The sequence below is a fragment of the Otolemur garnettii genome, unplaced genomic scaffold (genome assembly GCF_000181295.1).
Source record: "Otolemur garnettii isolate 467f Iridium unplaced genomic scaffold, OtoGar3 scaffold00128, whole genome shotgun sequence".
In the NCBI taxonomy this organism is placed as follows: domain Eukaryota; kingdom Metazoa; phylum Chordata; class Mammalia; order Primates; family Galagidae; genus Otolemur; species Otolemur garnettii.
Window position 1 is genome coordinate 4,818,015 of NW_003852523.1, and position 17,373 is coordinate 4,835,387.

A 17,373-nucleotide genomic window follows, 5' to 3' on the forward strand; every position below is an offset into this window, starting at 1 on the left:
AAAAAAAAAAAAAAAAAGAAGTTAAAAGTAAACCAGAACCTGAGGGATGACCACAACACAGAAGAGGCTATTAGCATATAAGCAGACCTGACAAGCAAGTTCACAGACTTATCCAATTGTCAGACCTCATAGGACAGATAAATAAAAATATCACAGAGGAAAAAGTCAAAAGAAACAAAGTGACCACTGGGCCCACAGTCCAAGGGTCACCCTCACTCTACCTGCAGAGTTGGCAGGCAGGGGCTCAGGGAGAGGCCGCCATCCTGAAGGGCAAGGTGGCTATAGCAATTCCTGAAGCCCTCAATTCAAGACAGGCACTCCTTGCCCTGGCCCTAGGCCTTCCAGGACCCTATGATAGCTGTCATCAGAATTTGCAGAGAAAAGTATAAGTGAAAGGACATTCATCTCAGCATGGTCTTGCAAGAAAAAACTAGAAATGACTTTACCCCTGGGCTGGGGACTGGCTGTGAGGTGCCCAATCACGGGTTATACAGGGACTGAGTTTTGTTCTACAGCAATGCTGGGAACCCACAGATCAGCACCTGGTTTCCTCTTTACGGCTCCCGTACTATTTCTCTGCGGTGGGTACCTATGACTTTTGTAATTAGCAAACACATTTGAGGTACCATCCTATAGATGAAGGGGACAGTACAATCAACCAGAGGCCCCGCGCCCTTTCCAGGGGCTAACAGGTCAGGAGAGCTGAGCCCACCATGGGACAGGATACCTGGGGCCCCTGCAGGCTGGGTATAGGGACAGCCCAGCTACATGGAAGTGGAGCAAGCCTACTACAGAGAATGGCCCTACTGCTTAGGTGGGCTTGGGACAGGAAAGAAAGGACAGACCCTTTTACATACTGGGCAGTGTGAGCTGGACACAGAGAGGACAGGCGAGTGTGGTACTAGGCGTGTCTAAGTATGTCCTGGCACAGCTGTGCAGGATGACTTGGGGACAGTGTGGGAAGAGGCAGAGGACAGGTGCTCTGACATGTGTGGCCAGAGTGTTTCCCCCCAGGGTGGAGGGTCCAGTTTGGGAGAGACCCAGGAAGGTGAGCTAGGGCACAAGTCTTCCTGGGACGGGGAAGGCTGGAGGCATGTGTGTGGTGTGCACCAGTGCCAGTGTGTGTGTATGGTATATGTCACTTACTTGGGGAGGCGTATCACTGTGTGGTACATGTCAAAGTGTGAAGTATCAGTGTGGACATCATCGTGTGGCACTCCCACACTAGTGCACACTGTCCAGGCTGGTCTCAAGAGGGTAGGCGTGCATGCCACGGAGTGGAGCAGCCAGGGAGTGGAGCAATCAGGGAGCAAGTGCTGCAAGCCTCAGAGGACAGCCCAAACTTTGAGGGAGCAGCAGGAGTAGGCAGGACCCCCACAGGTGCCAGGAGAGCCAGGAGGCGGACTGTCATCTTAGTCCATCCAGGGGGATGCCACAGGTGCTAGCCAGCCAGGGCACAAGCACGGGACAGGGACTGCTGTGGCAGAAGCACACACCTCCCCCAGGCCTGCCCGCTGAACCTTTTGGAACTCACGTGGCAATGGGCACAAGGAACTGGTAGAAGCCACGGAAGAGCACGAAGGCCCCATAGCAGGGCCAGATGCTGACCACATTGTACAGCAGGAAGATGAGGCCGGCCTGAGCCGCGGTGACACAGGCAATGACCAGCTTGGACCACAGCGCCCAGCGGATCTTTACGAAGCCAGCAGCGAAAGATGTCATGGCACCTGGGGAGGCAAAGGCGTCACAGCCATCCTGGTGGGCAGCAGACTAGGGGGAGGTAGGGGGCAGTAGGGGGTGGTAGGAGGCCAGTGGGCTGGGGAGGGGCCCGGCGGTCGCACCCAGCAGCGTGGAGGCAGCATCGGCGGCACCGTTGTAGACCTGAGCACTGTCGGTGGTGGGGCACAGGGTGTTCCACAGGATGTGCACATAGTAGACAACCAGGTAGTAGCCGGCTGAGTTGAGGACCCACCAGAGTGACCAGAGGCGCAGCTGTGGCAGCCGCAGGCTGGCCCCCAGCTCATGCAGCATGCGCACCAGGATGCAGTCCCTGCAAGCGGCCAGCAGCTTCCCGCGCGGGGCGGGGCCGGGCCGCACAGGCTGTAGCTCTGAGGGCACAGCCCCACGCAGGGGAGTGCTGCTGCGGTTGAAGAAGAGGCTCCGCTTGGGGCGCTTGAGGAAGGAGGCGAGCAGCAGGCTGAAGATGAGGAAGGCCAACGAGATGTAGTTGAGGGTCCTGAAGGAGACCCTGCCCGTGGAGACCAGCAGCTGGCCCAGCACTGAGCTGGTGAAGACGCCCAGCAGCACGGCAGCGCGTGAGTAGCCAGCCATGCGCTGGTAGCGCGCAGGGTGCACGAGAGAGAAGATGTAGGAGGAGTAGGCGACCCGTGCGGCCATGGTGACGCTGTAGAAGAACTCCATGAGCTGCATGTGCTGCACAGAGCCACCGAACAGCAGCAGCAGCCACACGGACGTGTAGCTGAGACCCTGCAGCAGCAGCACTGGCTTGTAGCGCAGGTAGTCGGTCAGCAGGAAGATGGGCACCAGCACCAGCATGTACGAGTAGGACAGCACCGGTGTGATCTCGTTGGTGACCTGTGGGCCAGCGGGCACTACCTCAGCTGGACGCAGCCTGTGCCTGCCCCACCCTCGCAGCATCAACCCTCCCCAGGGACCCCGCCCACACGGCATCAACTGCCCACTCACTGGTCATCAGTTCAAGATTGTCCTGGAGAGCCTGGGAAACCCTGGAGGCCAGCCCTCAGAAATGACCATGACTAAACACATTAGATGGTGTTCCTCCAGGCTTATTAACTTTTTTTTTTTTTTTGCAGTTTTTGGCCAGAGCTAGGTTTGAACCCACCACCTCTGGCATATGGGGCCGGTGCCCTAATCCTTTGAGCCACAGACACCACCCAGACTTATTTACTTTTAACAGAATAACAATGTGGTTGGATTTTATCTTAAATCTAACATGGAAAACAGCAGTAAATGACACACACCAGCCACTTCAGTCCTCACAGGATAGAGATCAGAATGAAAGGACTGTGATGAGTTCACAAGACACCAAGGAAGGGGGCACTGGGGAAAGAGGGTTAGGAGCAGAGGGGGAAGAGAGCAGTGTGGGGAAGGACCTGGAGCCCCCCACCCCCACTCATCCCAGAGCAGGGCTTCCAGGCCAGCCTCCAGCCCAAGGACAGCCCAGGCCCCAAGGCCACAGCCTCTACATACTTTCACCTTTCCATTGAAGCATGAAATGGGCACGGGCTGGAGACAGTATCCCCTGCAGGCAGCCCCAGGTTCAGAAACAGCACCCAGTACCACAATGGCTGGGCAGGGCACACAGGTGTTCTGGACAGGGGCTGCCTAGGGTTCCACTGGGCACGTTCCATGGGAGGGGCCCCACCTGCATCAGACCCAGGTGCCCAGAGCTGTCCTGTGCTCAGAGCCTCCCTACATGTGTTTTCAACAGATGGCCTGACCAAGGGCCGATGTCAGCACCAGTGGAGCCCCCAGGGCTTGCTGGGCTCTTGGAGGCTGAAGCCTCCCTCAGCTACCACCTGACTCAGGACATAACCTCAACTCAGGCCTGACCACCAGCCACCCCAGGGCTGGTCCCAGCACTACCCCAAGTGACCATGGCCCCCAGAGCCCAGCAGGCACCACTGCTGGCCACACTTCAGAGATGAAAAACTGAGAACCCAGGACTGAGCCCTGGTCACAGTATATTGGGGCCCCACGCAGGACCTCCCTCAGCCCTCGTGTCTACAGTGCCTGAGATGTGCAGCCTAATGTGGCCAGGGCCTGGCTACCAGCCATCATGGTCAGCTGGTGAACAGGATCCCAGAGTTGGGCTCGTGGCTCAGGGGACCAGCATGTTGAAAAGCCTCCTCCGCGCACAAGGCTGAGCACAAGCCATGTCTATAATCCCAGCCCTCATGTAGGCCAAGGCAGGTGAACCACTGAGCTCAGGAGTTTGAGAACAGTCTCTACTAAAATAGAAAAATTAGCCAGGCATGGTGGCAGAAGCAGGAGGATCACCTGAATCCAGGAGTTTGAGGTTGGTGTGAGCTAGGCTGAGGCCACAGTACTCTAGCCTGGGCAACAGAGTGAGACCCTGCCTCAAAAATTTAAAAAAAAAAAAAGAAAAAGCAGGCCTCTAAGGGCTTGGCTACCCCGTGTGGGAGAACCAGGTGAGCTGCTGGCAATGCTTTTGAGCCTGCAGCCTCAGAGAAGCTAGGACCACCGAAGAGGCTCTATGGGCCCAGCCACACCAAGCACAGGTCCCCCTCCAGACACTCCTAGAGCAGCTGAGACTTCCATGCTGGGTCATGGAGCCTGGGAGCTCAGCTACAGGTGTCTACACATGTGTTCACCGTAAAATCCTGGAACATCAAACAGGCTAAGCCTGACCACATGCTTAGTCAGGAGGCTTCCCGGTCAGAGCCAGCCCAGGGACACCACTGGGACAATCAGGGCCACAGACCTTGATGATTTAGGAAGCAGCAGCTCAGAAGCATAAGCCCTCCCAGGACCCAGAGTCCACACCACCCTGGAGACAGGAACTGCTGTTGGGCAGTACACCAGACCCCACAGCCAGAGTCAAAGTGGGAAGGGCCAAGCAGGGGGCTCTCTGTAGAGCCCAGTCCCCAGGCCCTCAGGAACCCCCCTCACATGAATTCACAGACTCTACTGTGTACTCCTCAGAGCAGAAGCTAGGGCTACAGGCAGGGTCTCTCATGGGCACCCTCAGATCTCACTCCAGCTCTGGGTGCAGAGCTCTCCAGGAACAGACCAGGCAGGCAGGGGTGTAGGAGCCATGGACATACTGGGGCACCCTCCCCAACAGCTTGCTCCAATTTCCTCAGACTTGGAAGGAAAAGGCTCTGCCCAGGGTTAGGACTTGTGTCCCACTTGGAAGGCCACTGGAGGAGGCACCCACCCAGGTGCCAGTAGGCAGTGACATCTGTGAGGAGGCCACAGCTCTGACACAAGGACAGGGGCCTCCTGCCTGAGCCCAGCTTCTGTGCAGGGAGCTTCTCTACAGGGAGGAGAGGCAGGCAAGACCCCAGGGTGGGTAGGACATGCAACGGGACATGGGGCTAGGAGCAGGGACGGAAAGTAGCAGGAAGTTACTGCCCAACAAGGCTGACCGATCTTCACCAGAGGCACAGGCCAAAGGTCAGGAAGGACTAAAGTACCAGTGTACTGGCCAGGCTCTCAGGGAGTGGGTAGGGGCTGTGCCTGCTACCACACAGCAGGTTTTAAAGGGTCTCAGGCCTGAATAAGCTGAGCAAACCGCGGCCCCTCCTAAGAACACGTCCATCAACTCTGGCTTCTCAGTGAAGGCTCACACCATATATAAACCACGAAGACTAACTTGGCCAAATTCAAAATGACCCCAGGAAAACACTGCAGGATGCTGAACACACAGCCAACCCAATCCCAGAGATGCCAGGAGTCTAGCCAGGCAGCAAAGGCCGCCACGCAGAAGGACACTCGCCTGCTGCAGTACAAACAAAGGGACACCGCTCCTCACAGCTGCCAGACAGTAGCCACTGAGCACATGCACAAACCAGCTGTAGGGCCTCTGGTGAACAGTGTAGGGGAAACAGGAAATCACCCCAGGAGGTGAGCTGGAAATACCAGCCCCACCAGCCTTCACGGCCACCACAGCCTAAGGACACTGGCAGGTTCCTGCACAGAAGCATTCCCTGCAGGGGGTGACATGCTCAGTGAGCCCCCAGATAGACACCTTGTGGTCCAACCCCACAGGTGCAACTTGCAAAAGATGTGTTTACGAATCCAGCTATGTGAACTTTCTAAGCATGAGCCCAGCAGGGACAGGGGCTGCCTAGGCTGGTAGCCAGTCCTCTCCTAGAGCCAGAGGGCTAAGGCCAGGGCCCAGCCATGTTGCTGCCGGCAGAGACACCTGCATTCCTCATCCCTTTGATGACATTCAAGGCCTGGGGAATGGCTTAATTTCTAGAATCTACTTTTCAATCAGTAAATATGCAACATGAGAGGGTAGCAGAAGGGACTTAGAACATTTTTGCTATACTTTCTTATTTTCTTATGTTAATGGAAGCTTCACACCTGCTTGTTCTAGAAATAACCTTGAGGATGGCTGGTGGCCCTCTCTGAGGAAGAGAAGAGTCTCAGCAGAAGACTGACTAGTAGGGGCAGAAGACACTGCCGTGAGGGGGCACACAGATAACTCTGCTGACTCTAGCCCCAGCCCCACCATCAACAGGTGGCAACCCTGGCCTCCCTGGAAAATGACCCTGCTCTGGGGGTCAGTGCTGGCTATGGGATCTGATGCAACCAGCCACACACAAGCAGGTCTCTGCAGACATTTCCCTGCTTCCGAGAATGCCCTCATGCACACAGCAACTTCACGTTCTAGGGTCTACAAGGAGTAGAGGTCAAACTCCCAGCGAGGGGCAGGTCGACCCACCTAGGAGGGGCAGGTGCAGAGGCCCAGGACAAGCTCATAGGCAGCCAGCACTGGGGTCCTCAGGATGGGTGGGCTGGACTGGGTGGGGTGGATGGGGGAACCGAATGTGCCCTTTACCGCAAACGCCTTCCACGTCCCTCTAGCTGATGCCTGGTGTACAAGCCCAAGAAGAAAACTACTCTGGGGCAGCGCCTGTGGCTCAGTGAGTAGGGCGCCGGCCCTATATACCAAGAGTGGCAGGTTCAAACCCAGTCCCAGCCAAACTGCAACAAAAAAATAGCCAGGTGTCGTGGCAGGCGCCTGTGGTCCCAGCTACTCAGGAAGCTAAAGCAAGAAAATTGCCTAAGCCCAAGAGCTGGAGGTTGCTGTGAGCTATGACACCACAGCACTCTACCGAGGGCAACAAAGTGAGACTATGTCTCAAAAAAAGAAAAAGAAAACTACTCTGGACACAGCCTGCCACTGCTTCTTTTCTCTGTGTGGCCTTAGGGAACCACAACTGGGCATAACTTATTAAAGGTTTCAATGAGACCCTTTGTCCCACAGTAATCTCTTCATGCAGGCAGCTGCCAAATCCCTGCTGGAGGCAGGTGCCAGCGGCTTTCTCCCCAGGAGGGCAGAAAAGCCCAGGTGGGCAGGCAGGGGCAGGCACCATGGGGGTAGCACAGCTCCACTGCAGTCTGCCCTCAGAGACCCCTGGGGTCCCAGCCAGCTCTCTCCGGGACCACTGTGACCTCACCCAGCCACTTACTGACACATCAAACATGACGAAGAGCCCCTGCCCCATGGTTCAGCTTCCCTGCCCACTGACAGCAGCAGCCCCCACTCTCCGATGCCCACTTGCCTGCTCCTGTGTGAAGTTCTTGTCCCTCAGCAGGTAGGGTGTGATGAAGCTCTCCCCGGGCCGCATCTGCGCCATGAAGCCATAGAAGCACAGGTAGAACACCAGGCACCGCCATGGCTGGGGCTCACAGTCCAGCTTAGGCTCTGTGGGCACCTGCTTCTCTCCCTCAGGGCTGGAAGGCATCATGCTGCCCCGGCCCATTTGAGACACTAGAGGGAATGAAGGTGATGCTCCACCTAGAAGGAAGACTCAAGCGTCAGGACAGCTCAGCAAAGAGCCTGTGGCCACCTCCCTCTAAAAAGGAGCTCAGCCAAAAGGGCTCCTCCTCATTGTTCAGTGAGCGCTGGCAGGGCACAGACCCTAGACCCCATCCTCAACCTGACCTCCAAACTGAGGGTTGCCTGGAGCCACCTGGACCAGGCTTTCACCACCTCTAGGGGTCTCCAAGGCTGACAGAAGCCACATGGGGCTATTTAAGTGTTCATTAAAGCCAAATTAATTACCTAATTAATTAATTAACAAAATTTGAAATTCAGGGCTTGGGGGCACACCAGATTCACCTCATCGCACAGAAGCATGAGCTACGTCTGTGGGGCTGGACACAGTCCTCTCCGCACAGCCCTGTGCGGCCCACATTGTACTGCTTCTCTGTGGCACTGCGGTGGCCTAGGAGGGCACAGGCAGGAACAGGTCTTTCTGGGAGGTCAGGCACACACTTGGCCACACCCTGGGGCCAGCAACCAGCGACAGGTGGCTGGACATAAGCTACCAGTCAGAGACCCACTGGGGAGTGAGGTCCCATGAGACTCTGGTATCCAGTCCTGCACAGAAGCAGGAGACTCAGCTCCCTGCCGTGCAGGGGAAGCCCACCGTGGGGATTAGGGGCTGAGGGCAGCTGGGAAGAGAAACAACCGAGAAGATGATGACCCAGACTTTGAGCCTAGGGTCCTGGAGTCCCCAGGAGCAAGTTCCCCTAAAGAGAAACAGCAGCGGTGGAAGCAGTGAGGCAGATGTGACACATTCCTGACAGAGCACCTCAGATAACAGGCCTGCCTTCAGGAGGCATCATGAGCCAGACCTCGGGGTGACCAGCCGGTGTCCCTGAGGCTGACCCCACCCCACCCAGGCCAGGGCACGTTGCATGACACAGCAGCAGCCTGGGTGTGGAGAACCTCTTCTGCAGCCCCTTCCACCATCCTGATTCTGCCAGGGAGAAAGCCTCTGTTGCCCCCAAGAGCACAGCCAGGACCACTAATGGCCCTTCCCAGCAAAGGAGCAGCAGTGGGGCAGAAGCCCGCATCCACACCGAGGTCACCTGCAGCTTGCTGTACACACACGTCTGTCTCCACAGGCCAGTGACGCTGCTGGTCCACTTGAGGTGTTCCAGGCAATCAGAAAGCAAGCGGCCACCAAGGAGGTCAGGTGCACGAGGCACCACGCCAAGCTGACCTGCCCCACTGGCCTTTGTCACGCTGACCATCACTCCCAGGCCAGGCCTGACAGGGTCCATGTGGAAGGGCATGTGAGGTACAGAGGGCAGCCTGAATAGCTAGTGGAGGCGGGTGGGGCTGGCTAAGCTGTGATCATCATTCCCTCTGCCCTGGACTGATACGTGGCCAGGTGTCTGTATAGGGAGAATCCCCTCCTACCCTCAAGCAGGGGGCACAGAGAGCTCCCTAAACGTGGGACCAGCATGGGGATCCAGGAGTCCCCAGGGACAGTCACCCCAAATTCCAGCACTAAGCCCTGTGGGCTTGAACTCCACACAGGCTGAAAGTGCTCCTGAAACCCACCACTGACACAGTCTTACAAGCAAGGTGGCCAGCAGGGATCCACATGGGGTGCAGAGAGCCTCTTCCCAGCTACACAGGCAGACCCCTGGGCACAGGCAGTAGTCACGGGATCCGGCTTCCAAATCCCTCCGCACTCACTTCTGTGACAAGGGGCAGTGGGCAGGGTACAAACAGTGACACCCAAAAGAAGCAGGGTCCCATGGGCTTGTGGGGCTACAGGAAAGGGAGGATGGTCTCTCCCCCTATATAGAGCTGGCCTCTGGGATCCCAGCCATAAGAATTCCAGAGAGTTCCAAGGGTAGATGATGGGACTGTGCCCAGCACAAAGGGCAGCAGTGACTCTGAAGTCTTCATAAGGCCAAGAGGAAAACAGCTACAGGCAGGGGCTCCTGCCTCAGCCAGGATAGACCCCCAGGGCTCTGGACCCCCTCTCCCCAGGAGCTGGGGCAGCAGGGAGGAGCTTAGAGCCAGGAGGGCTCAGCCTCTTCAACAGTCACCTTGACACCCAGAGGGCCACATGCAGAGCTGAACTACACCTCACACACACCCCCAGGAGACCCATCTCAGGTCCACTCTCCCAGTCCTGGATACCCAGAACAGCTGTTCCTCACCCCAACTAAATCACTGTGGCCACGGCTGTACAGGTGCACAAGGCGCCACCCCCAGAGGCAGCAGGAATGCCCTTTACTTGTCACTGGCAGTTCTCAGCCCCAGCACGTAGCACTCATTTCTACATCCTCACTCACTCCCAAAGCTGCCAAAACCCCAGAGTGGAGTCTCTCAAACATCAAGGAGAGCTCCTTAGGAACCTGCCCTGTGTCTGCAGGCATGGGGCAGACCCACCAGGACTCTGCCCTTTAATTTGTCCACCAGATAAGCCAGAGCAGGTGACCCACCACACATGGAAAAGCACTCTCAGGATCCAGTGCTGAGCTCCACAAGAACAGCCAGTCTGACCAGAGCCAGCACAGCAGCCCACCTTTGCCCATACTCAGATGGGCCCCAGCACTCCCCGGCAACTCCCACAGGCCAAGTGCTAAAGGGCCCAGGGAGTGAACAGCCCAGCTTGTTCTCCAGGGTTATGACACAAAGGAGGAGCCTCGCTCCCCAGATGTTGGTCAGGGAGCCCCCAAAACACTGCAGTCAGCCTGGACAGCAGAGGGGCCAGGCCAACCAGGTCAGGCCTGTTTGATAGGGTCCCTAGACCTACCGCCAGAGAAAGCCTCCTTCCCCCACCCGGCCAGCCCGGGGCCCCCCACCAAGCTTCCAACCTCACAGCCATCCCACCACCGCCACCACTTGGGGAAGCTGAGCAGCAACTGACCAGGTGGAGGCTCAGGAAGCCAGCAGTGCCCTAGGTTCCCTTTGTTCTTGGATCATGCAGTCGCTAAGTAGCTGAGTAACCAGGCTTATCTCCAGAAAGCAGACACTGAACCCATGGGGCATCCTCCCCCCTCTGGGACCCTGCTGGGCAGTGCCCTCCACCCTCCACTCTATACCACACACACTTGCTCAGCAAAGACACCCAGGGTCCCTACAGGAATGTTTAGCAGTCACAGGCCCAGGGGACCACCGGGTCCATGTGAAGAGAACTTGAGCTCCTTCCCTGCTCAGTGAAGGAGATGAGGGACATGCTTTCCTAGGACATAAGCCAAGAGACACTCACTCAAGACAAAGGCAGCCTTCCTGTCCCAAGAGGCCCTTTATTCTCATGTCCCAGTGCGGGGGGAGGCAGATATAGCAACCATGGGAGAAGCAAAGATGGTGCCAGAAGCTCTGCTATCCATATTCCTCCAGAGTGTTACTCTAAAAACTTGTCCTCTCATCTGTACAAGGCCCTGCCCCCCCCCCAGGTGGGGACACAGTCCTACAGTCCTTCCTGATAACAGTCACACCTGCAGGGTACCAGGGCCACATAGGGGCAAGAAGCTTGGGAGGGGCTCACTTTCAGTGCTATCCTGTGGAGTCTGGATCTGAACTAAGCAGACCGCCTGGGGACAGGAGGCCTGTCTCCACTCTGGAATGTGCTGTACTCTGTGTGTGCCCACACTCTCACAGCACAATGGGATACACACTGGTAATACCTCAAAGAGATCTGGGGCTGCCAATTCAGAGCCTACAGGGCCAGACAATAGCAGGTGAGCAGGGGAGGCGAGATAAGAACTCACCGTCCCAGGAACAATGGCCCTCAGCAGGAATAGGGGACAAAATTCCAGGGTCTTATGGGAAAAGCCAGTTTAATGTTGGCCACTAATGGAAAAAATGTTGACTAGCACAGCAGTCTGCAATCCCTATGCAGAGCAGGGGGCCTCCAACCCTGTGTACTCTGTATTCTGCAGGAGGAAAAGCAAGCAGGCCTGCCTGGCCACCACCTGTGAGGAGGCTGAAGATCAAAGATAGCCATGACCTCAGCCAGTCAAGGGGTCCCGTCTGAAGTCTGTCTGCTCTGCTGATTTGATGTAAACCATCAGTGAATATGGTCACATGACGACTGGTCAGTACAGCTGAGACTCAAAGTCCTCTGGTTGCCACTAGACTTACAGAGGAAAAGATGGGGAACAACGTCACATGTGCACAGGAAACGGAGCCTGGAAACTCAGGGGAAGCCCACCCCAAGTGTGCTGACTCCAGCCCAGCCCTGTACAACTTCAGGCCTCTTCCAGGCAGCTGAAGAACAGCCCTGGCCAGCCAGAAGGATCAAAGGTGGAGGACTGAGGACCCAGCTGCCTTCAGGAGAAGGTCCTAGCACAAACACCCCCCAGTCCTGGTCCCCCCTCCTTTGCCTCTGACCAGCCTCTAGCACCTGCCCTGGGAGATGTGGAGTCCCAGTCCTATACCCCCAGCATCCAGGAAGGCTGGCGCTTGTAAGATCAAAACAAAATCAAGCACCACATATCACTTTGTGTTTTAAACCAGCTACTTGAAGGCTAACCAGGAAAGTTCATTATATTTTCAGAACAGCTGCTAGTAAACAAAGAAAAAAATTGTTGCATTTCCCCCAGGTCGGATGACTAGGTCCAGTGTTCTGGGACTACAAGTCCTCCGGCTACCACTGCTGCAGGCCCAAACCACAGGCTTAAAACACCTCAAGAAATACTGTTTCTTACCTTGTCCAGCACAGAAAACTGTAATATCGGGAATTATAAAAATCCACCAAAGTCCCCTCTGAAAGAAAAGAATTAGCGATTGCAATTAGCAGGGCACATTCATCGCTACCAGGCCTGGGAAGGGTAGGCAGTCCCACCAGGCCAGAGGGTCCTCAGTCCTGCTGATTCCACCTAAGCTGTTGGAATCCTCAAGTCTCCTTGAGGGGAGATCACCCCTTTAGAGGGCCGCCCAGCAGGCAGTTCCAAAGACTTTACTCCACCTTCGCTTTGGGAGCATACTGTATTTAAGGCTGACTTAGACTTCAACCTCTGTCCTGAGATCTCCAAGCAAGCTTTCAGATAGGCGATGGGAACTGGCCCCACAGAGGTGTATTTCTCCCTGGAGGAACACACGCAGGATTAAGTCTCCCAGGCCCACTGTCCAGGCGTTGAGAAGACGCCCGTCCTTTTTTTGGGATGGTGCCGAGAGCTGCTCCAAAGGGAAGTTACACCTGCATCTGCATCTATACAGGCCCGCCGGGCCTGCCCAACGCGTGGGTTGCCCGGGCTCTCCTGCACGTGCTTAATAACGGTGGCTCCACCTGAGCAGCATGTCTGAGCTGGAACGCCCTGGGGGAGGAACTCGGCAAACCGGCCGATGGGGAGTGAGGGGGTAGGTGCGGCTCACAGCCCCCACTTAGCCGCCTAGGGCGAGAAGTAAGCGGAAGGAAGCCTGTGGCACAACAGCGGTTCTGGCACGGTGCGCCCACGGTGCCCCGCCTGCGTGCATCGCATCCAGCCGGTAAGACCCCGGCCGCGTCCCCAGCACTCATCCCAGGGCCCCGCAGACCCCGGCCTGCGTACCCCACACTCACCCCAGGGTCTCCGATACACTCCTTAAGACCTCAGCCCGCGTCCGCGGCGCCTATCTCAGGGCCCTGCAGACCCCGCTGGGTCCCCGCACCCACCCCATAGTCCCCCAGGCACACAGCAGACTGTCCTGCGTCCCCCACACTCACCTCCGCTGGCTCCCTGTATTCAACTCGGAAACTCCCAGCCACTCCGCACACCCCCGCCCGCCCGCGACCCCCGCACTCTTCTCAGAGACCGCAGGCACCCCGGAGCCCGCTACAGGCTCCCTCACCAGCCCGCGCGGCTCGGGATCCCGCCGGTACTTGGAGATCTAGAGGAAGCCGCGCTCGGTTCCAGGGACGCGGTCCCGCGCACGCGGACGCTCGGACTACAGCATCCACAATGCGGCGCGGCCGGTGCAGCGGGCGCGGGGGCTGCCGGAAGGGGCAGGGCCTCCCCAGACGGCCACGCTCCCAGGAGAGACGGGACCCGGCGCACAGCCTGGAGAGCGCCGATGCAGGATGCTGACCAAGCCGCGCGCTCTGAACCTCTCCCCGGCCCCGGTCATCGCCTGGTGTCTTGACCTGGACCCGCTAGGCCCTTCCCTCCCGCCACTCGGCCTCACCCTCCATGGCCCCGCCCCCTCCTTGGTCTCTCCCCCAATCCCATTGCCCCCACCTCTTTCCCAGTCCCACTACCCCCACCTCTTTCCCACTCCCACCTCACCCCCAGCCATCCCGATTCCCTAACTTTCCCCCCACCCCCGCCCGCCAAGCCACTCTGAACACATATACACCGCCCTGGGGACACAGAGCCCCTTTTTTACCTCTTTATGCGGTCTACTGGAGGCCCCTGGGTGTGGGCTCCAACGAGAGCAGGGCGCTATCGGCTGAGGGATGTAGAGACAGCAGATGTTCCAGGTGCCCGCCTCCCTGAGAGCGAGTTTGCTTTTCTACACATGGTGTCCACCTGTGTTCCTGACCCCCTGACCCAGTCACTGCACGGCCGGGTATGAGGACTCCAGCGGCATCCCCAGAAAATGTCCGGGAGGGCTGGGATGAGAAGTCTGGGCTGCTGTTGTCTGCTTGGGTAAGCTGCCTCCTGATCCCTGGTTAAGAACCAGCATGACCTCCCAGCCTGTGCCCAACAGTGAGGCCAACCCAGCTCTCAAGAGTGTCCAGAGGTGGCGCCTGTGGCTCAAAGGAGTAGAGCGCTAGCCCCATATGCTGGAGGTAGTGGGTTCAAAAACAGCCCCGGCCAAAAAACTGAAAAGAAAAAAAAGTGTCCAGAGGATGAACAAGCCCAGTGTGGGGGAAGGGTCATCCCCTGGCCCTGAGTGTCCTCTGTGCCATCCCTGCTACTTGCCATCCCAGGGTGGGGGTCAGGCTGGTAGTCCCACAGACGCTGGGAAGGCTGCCCATGTTCACACAGGGCATCTAGGGGTCGTTTCCCTTTAACAGGGCTTTTTTTTTTTTTTTTTTCCAGTGTAAAAGGCTGGTAATGTCCTTCCGCACCGTCACTGTGTGACCTGGCAAAACATTTCCATAAGGCGACTGGGGCAAGGGCACCCTGCCTCTCTGTGTTATCTGACAATTGCATGTGAACTTGTAACTATCTAAAAATTAAACAGTTAAATGTATTATAAACCTGAATGTTATACAATTAACAAAATAGCTACCCAGAAGTAAAAAGTGAGAAGAGCAGTGCAGAGCGTCCTACTACACATGTTGCCTCATCCATTGTTTCAGTCCCCAAACCTTTTGGTGACCACATGGTCCCCAAGCAAGGCCCAGGCTCCTTAACCTACTTCACAGCAGCCACGATCAGTGCAGGGCTGCCTAACAGGTATCCCCATGCCTCCCTGGCTGGCCTGGGTGGGAGATCCAGACAGCTTGGGGGCAGGTCCTGCCACCCTTGCCTCACCCACCTGCGCCTGCCCTTCCCCTCTTATCCCCTTACCCTACCCCTCCCCTCCTGCTCCCAGGGTCTACTCTGGTACTCAGCTGACCATCTGAGTGAAACCTGTCAGCTCCTCGCACAGTCCCAGGACAGCAGGGACTGCCCCCTCACTAGGTCCCAGGGCCCAGGGCCAGGAGAGGGATGTGTAGGAGGGAACAGCTGAGCAGGTGTTGGTCCCACGGATGTGCCATAATGGCCAGGTGGGTTGTGGGTCACTCAGGCTGTGCTGTTTTTTCAGTAGACAAGGAGCCATGACAAACACAAACCCTTGTGAGAAACGGGGCTTTAGGTGTGGGGAGCAGCGGGACTGTGCCCAGTGGGGAGCAGCAGGACTGTGCCATTAGCTACAGGGCACAGCTAGCGACAAGGCTGCATGTCCTGTTGGGGAGGACAGCACCTACCTGGAGGTTCAGCCCAAGCGATGTTGGCAGCCACACCCTGAGGATCCTACAAGGAAGGACAAATGAGTTACTGTAATGGGCAGTCACTGGAAGGCAGCCCTCACCTCAGCTGGGCAGTCCCAGCTGTGCTCTCTGTAGTTCCTAACTCCAAACACCCCAGTCACGCACAGGGTCATGTGGTCCTGGCTCAGGGTGTCTATGGTACTACCCAGCTGTCCAGCCTGCTCCTGCACTCCTACCCAGAGGGGGACACACTACAAAACACACACCTGGTATCTGGTGACTACACATGAGACCTCAAACACTAAATCCGAGAGGACAAATGCTGATGGGCCCAGTGAGAAGCAGCCCTACATGGCCAGACAGCATCATGGGGCCTATGGGGCTTGGTGGTAGGAGGGCAGTGGGGCCTCCCCTGAAATGGTTAGGTGGCCCCCACACCACTCACTGTCCCGATGGTCCTTTCATGTTATGGCTACCACAGTTTATCCCTCCAGTCTAAGGGGACAAGAGGGTCACTGTGCTCTCCCAAGGATGTGATGGACACATCTGATGCTGAGTCATCCCACCAACCTGCAAGGGGCTCCCAGGTAAAGCCAGGAGCAGTCAGGGCAGATGGTTGCTCACCAGGCCCTTACATGGTATCAGATGACTGTTCAGAAACACAGTCTCCCAACAGCAGGCCTGGATCTTTACCAGGTTGCCAGCGCCAAGCCTCGCTGCTATTGTGATCTTATATTTTTTGTTGGAAAACACACACCATGAAACTGATCATTGTAACCATTTTCAAGTGTGCAGTTCAGCAGCATTAAGCACAGTCACGTTATCGCACAGCTATCATCACCATCCGTCCCCAGAACTTTCATCTTCACACTGGAAATCTGTCCTCAGGACACATGCTGTCCCCTAGCACTGGCAGCCACCGCCCCACTCTCTGCTTCTACAAGTCTGACTAGTCCAGGGCCCTGGTGTACATTGAGTCACGTGGGGTTTGTCCCTGTGAGACTGGTTCCACTCAATGTCCTCGAGGTCCACCGTGCAGCAACCTGTGTCAGGAGCTCACTTTCCTGACTGGATAATATCTCATGTGTGGATGCTCCTCTTAACCAGCCACTAAAGTATATGGCCCTGCGATTATTTTCACTACTGTCATTGCTGACAAACTGGTAGGTGAAATTTTTTCTTAGTGTTGGCTTCTTCCTATTTTACTTTACATTTAACCAGTAGTCCCAGCAGTTTGCCATGTTTCCACTCTTGGAGCCAGCCTGGCCTAACCTTGCACCTCACCTCCCCCCAGGAAGCCCCATATGGCCTTGGCCTTGTGCCACACCCTAGCCTTGCATCCCTCCAAACACTGTGATCAGGTGTAAGTGTGTAAGTGGCATCACCTTATCCTGTGGCTCTGGAATTGGCTACCCTGCTATTTTTTCTGAGCGTGACATTGAGATGGACCCATGGTGGTGGGGATGTGGCCACCAGGGGGCAGGCAGTTCCTGGCATTGCGTCCCTGGCTCAGCTGCTTGCCTAGGACCCAGGAGCCGTGGACGCTCACCAGCTGCAGGCAGACAGGCCCACCCACCCCAGGCAGGGGAAGGAGCTCTGTGGCCCTCCCCAGGTTGCTGGTCATGGGTAGAAGCCATAACCAAAGCTGGGAGTTGGATGCACAGAGTAGGAAAGAGGGGCAATGGATCTGAGTGGCCACCAGCAGTGTCCCCTTCAGGTCCAGCAATACCTGTCTCCCCAAGGTATTCTGGCCCTTGAGTGACCACCTCAGAAGGAAGAGCGGAAGCCCTCACATATTATGATGGCCAGTGAGTCATAAATCAAGTACATTGGTTTCTCCAGGTCTCACAGACACGGCCCCAGGTGGGAAGATTGGGCTAGGATCTAGGACTGGAGGTCCCACCAGAACAGGGGAGTCCCCAGGGGATCTACAGCTCTGTCCTGAAGCCTCTCCCAGAAAGCCCCCAGGGGCCTTGTG

The 17,373-nt window shown here is 56.8% G+C and overlaps 1 protein-coding gene and 1 long non-coding RNA gene across 6 annotated transcripts in view; both read right to left on the reverse strand.

Moving 5' to 3' along the window:
* The window catches only part of LOC111727882, a 20,866-nt gene extending 12,223 nt beyond the window's left edge, over positions 1-8,643 (reverse strand). The window contains exons 1-2 of the long non-coding RNA XR_002775318.1: positions 8,633-8,643; positions 7,538-7,549 (exon numbers count right to left, since the gene is read on the reverse strand). This is a non-coding gene — a long non-coding RNA (uncharacterized LOC111727882). The remainder of the gene's footprint in view (positions 1-7,537; positions 7,550-8,632) is intronic.
* The window catches only part of SLC19A1 (solute carrier family 19 member 1), a 26,801-nt gene extending 13,556 nt beyond the window's left edge, over positions 1-13,245 (reverse strand). The window contains exons 1-6 of one of the 5 annotated variants that reach the window (XM_023518136.1): positions 12,462-12,922; positions 12,202-12,259; positions 7,862-11,630; positions 7,302-7,537; positions 1,842-2,595; positions 1,535-1,727 (exon numbers count right to left, since the gene is read on the reverse strand). In XM_023518136.1, coding sequence (XP_023373904.1) covers positions 1,535-1,727; positions 1,842-2,595; positions 7,302-7,502 — 1,148 coding nt within the window. In that variant the 5' untranslated portion in view covers positions 7,503-7,537; positions 7,862-11,630; positions 12,202-12,259; positions 12,462-12,922. Of the gene's footprint in view, positions 1-1,534; positions 1,728-1,841; positions 2,596-7,301; positions 7,538-7,861 lie in introns of all 5 variants that reach the window. The other 4 variants (XM_023518135.1, XR_001161620.2, XM_003798141.3 and 1 more) reach the window with 4 other exon arrangements.
* Between the last annotated feature and the right edge of the window lie 4,128 nt (positions 13,246-17,373).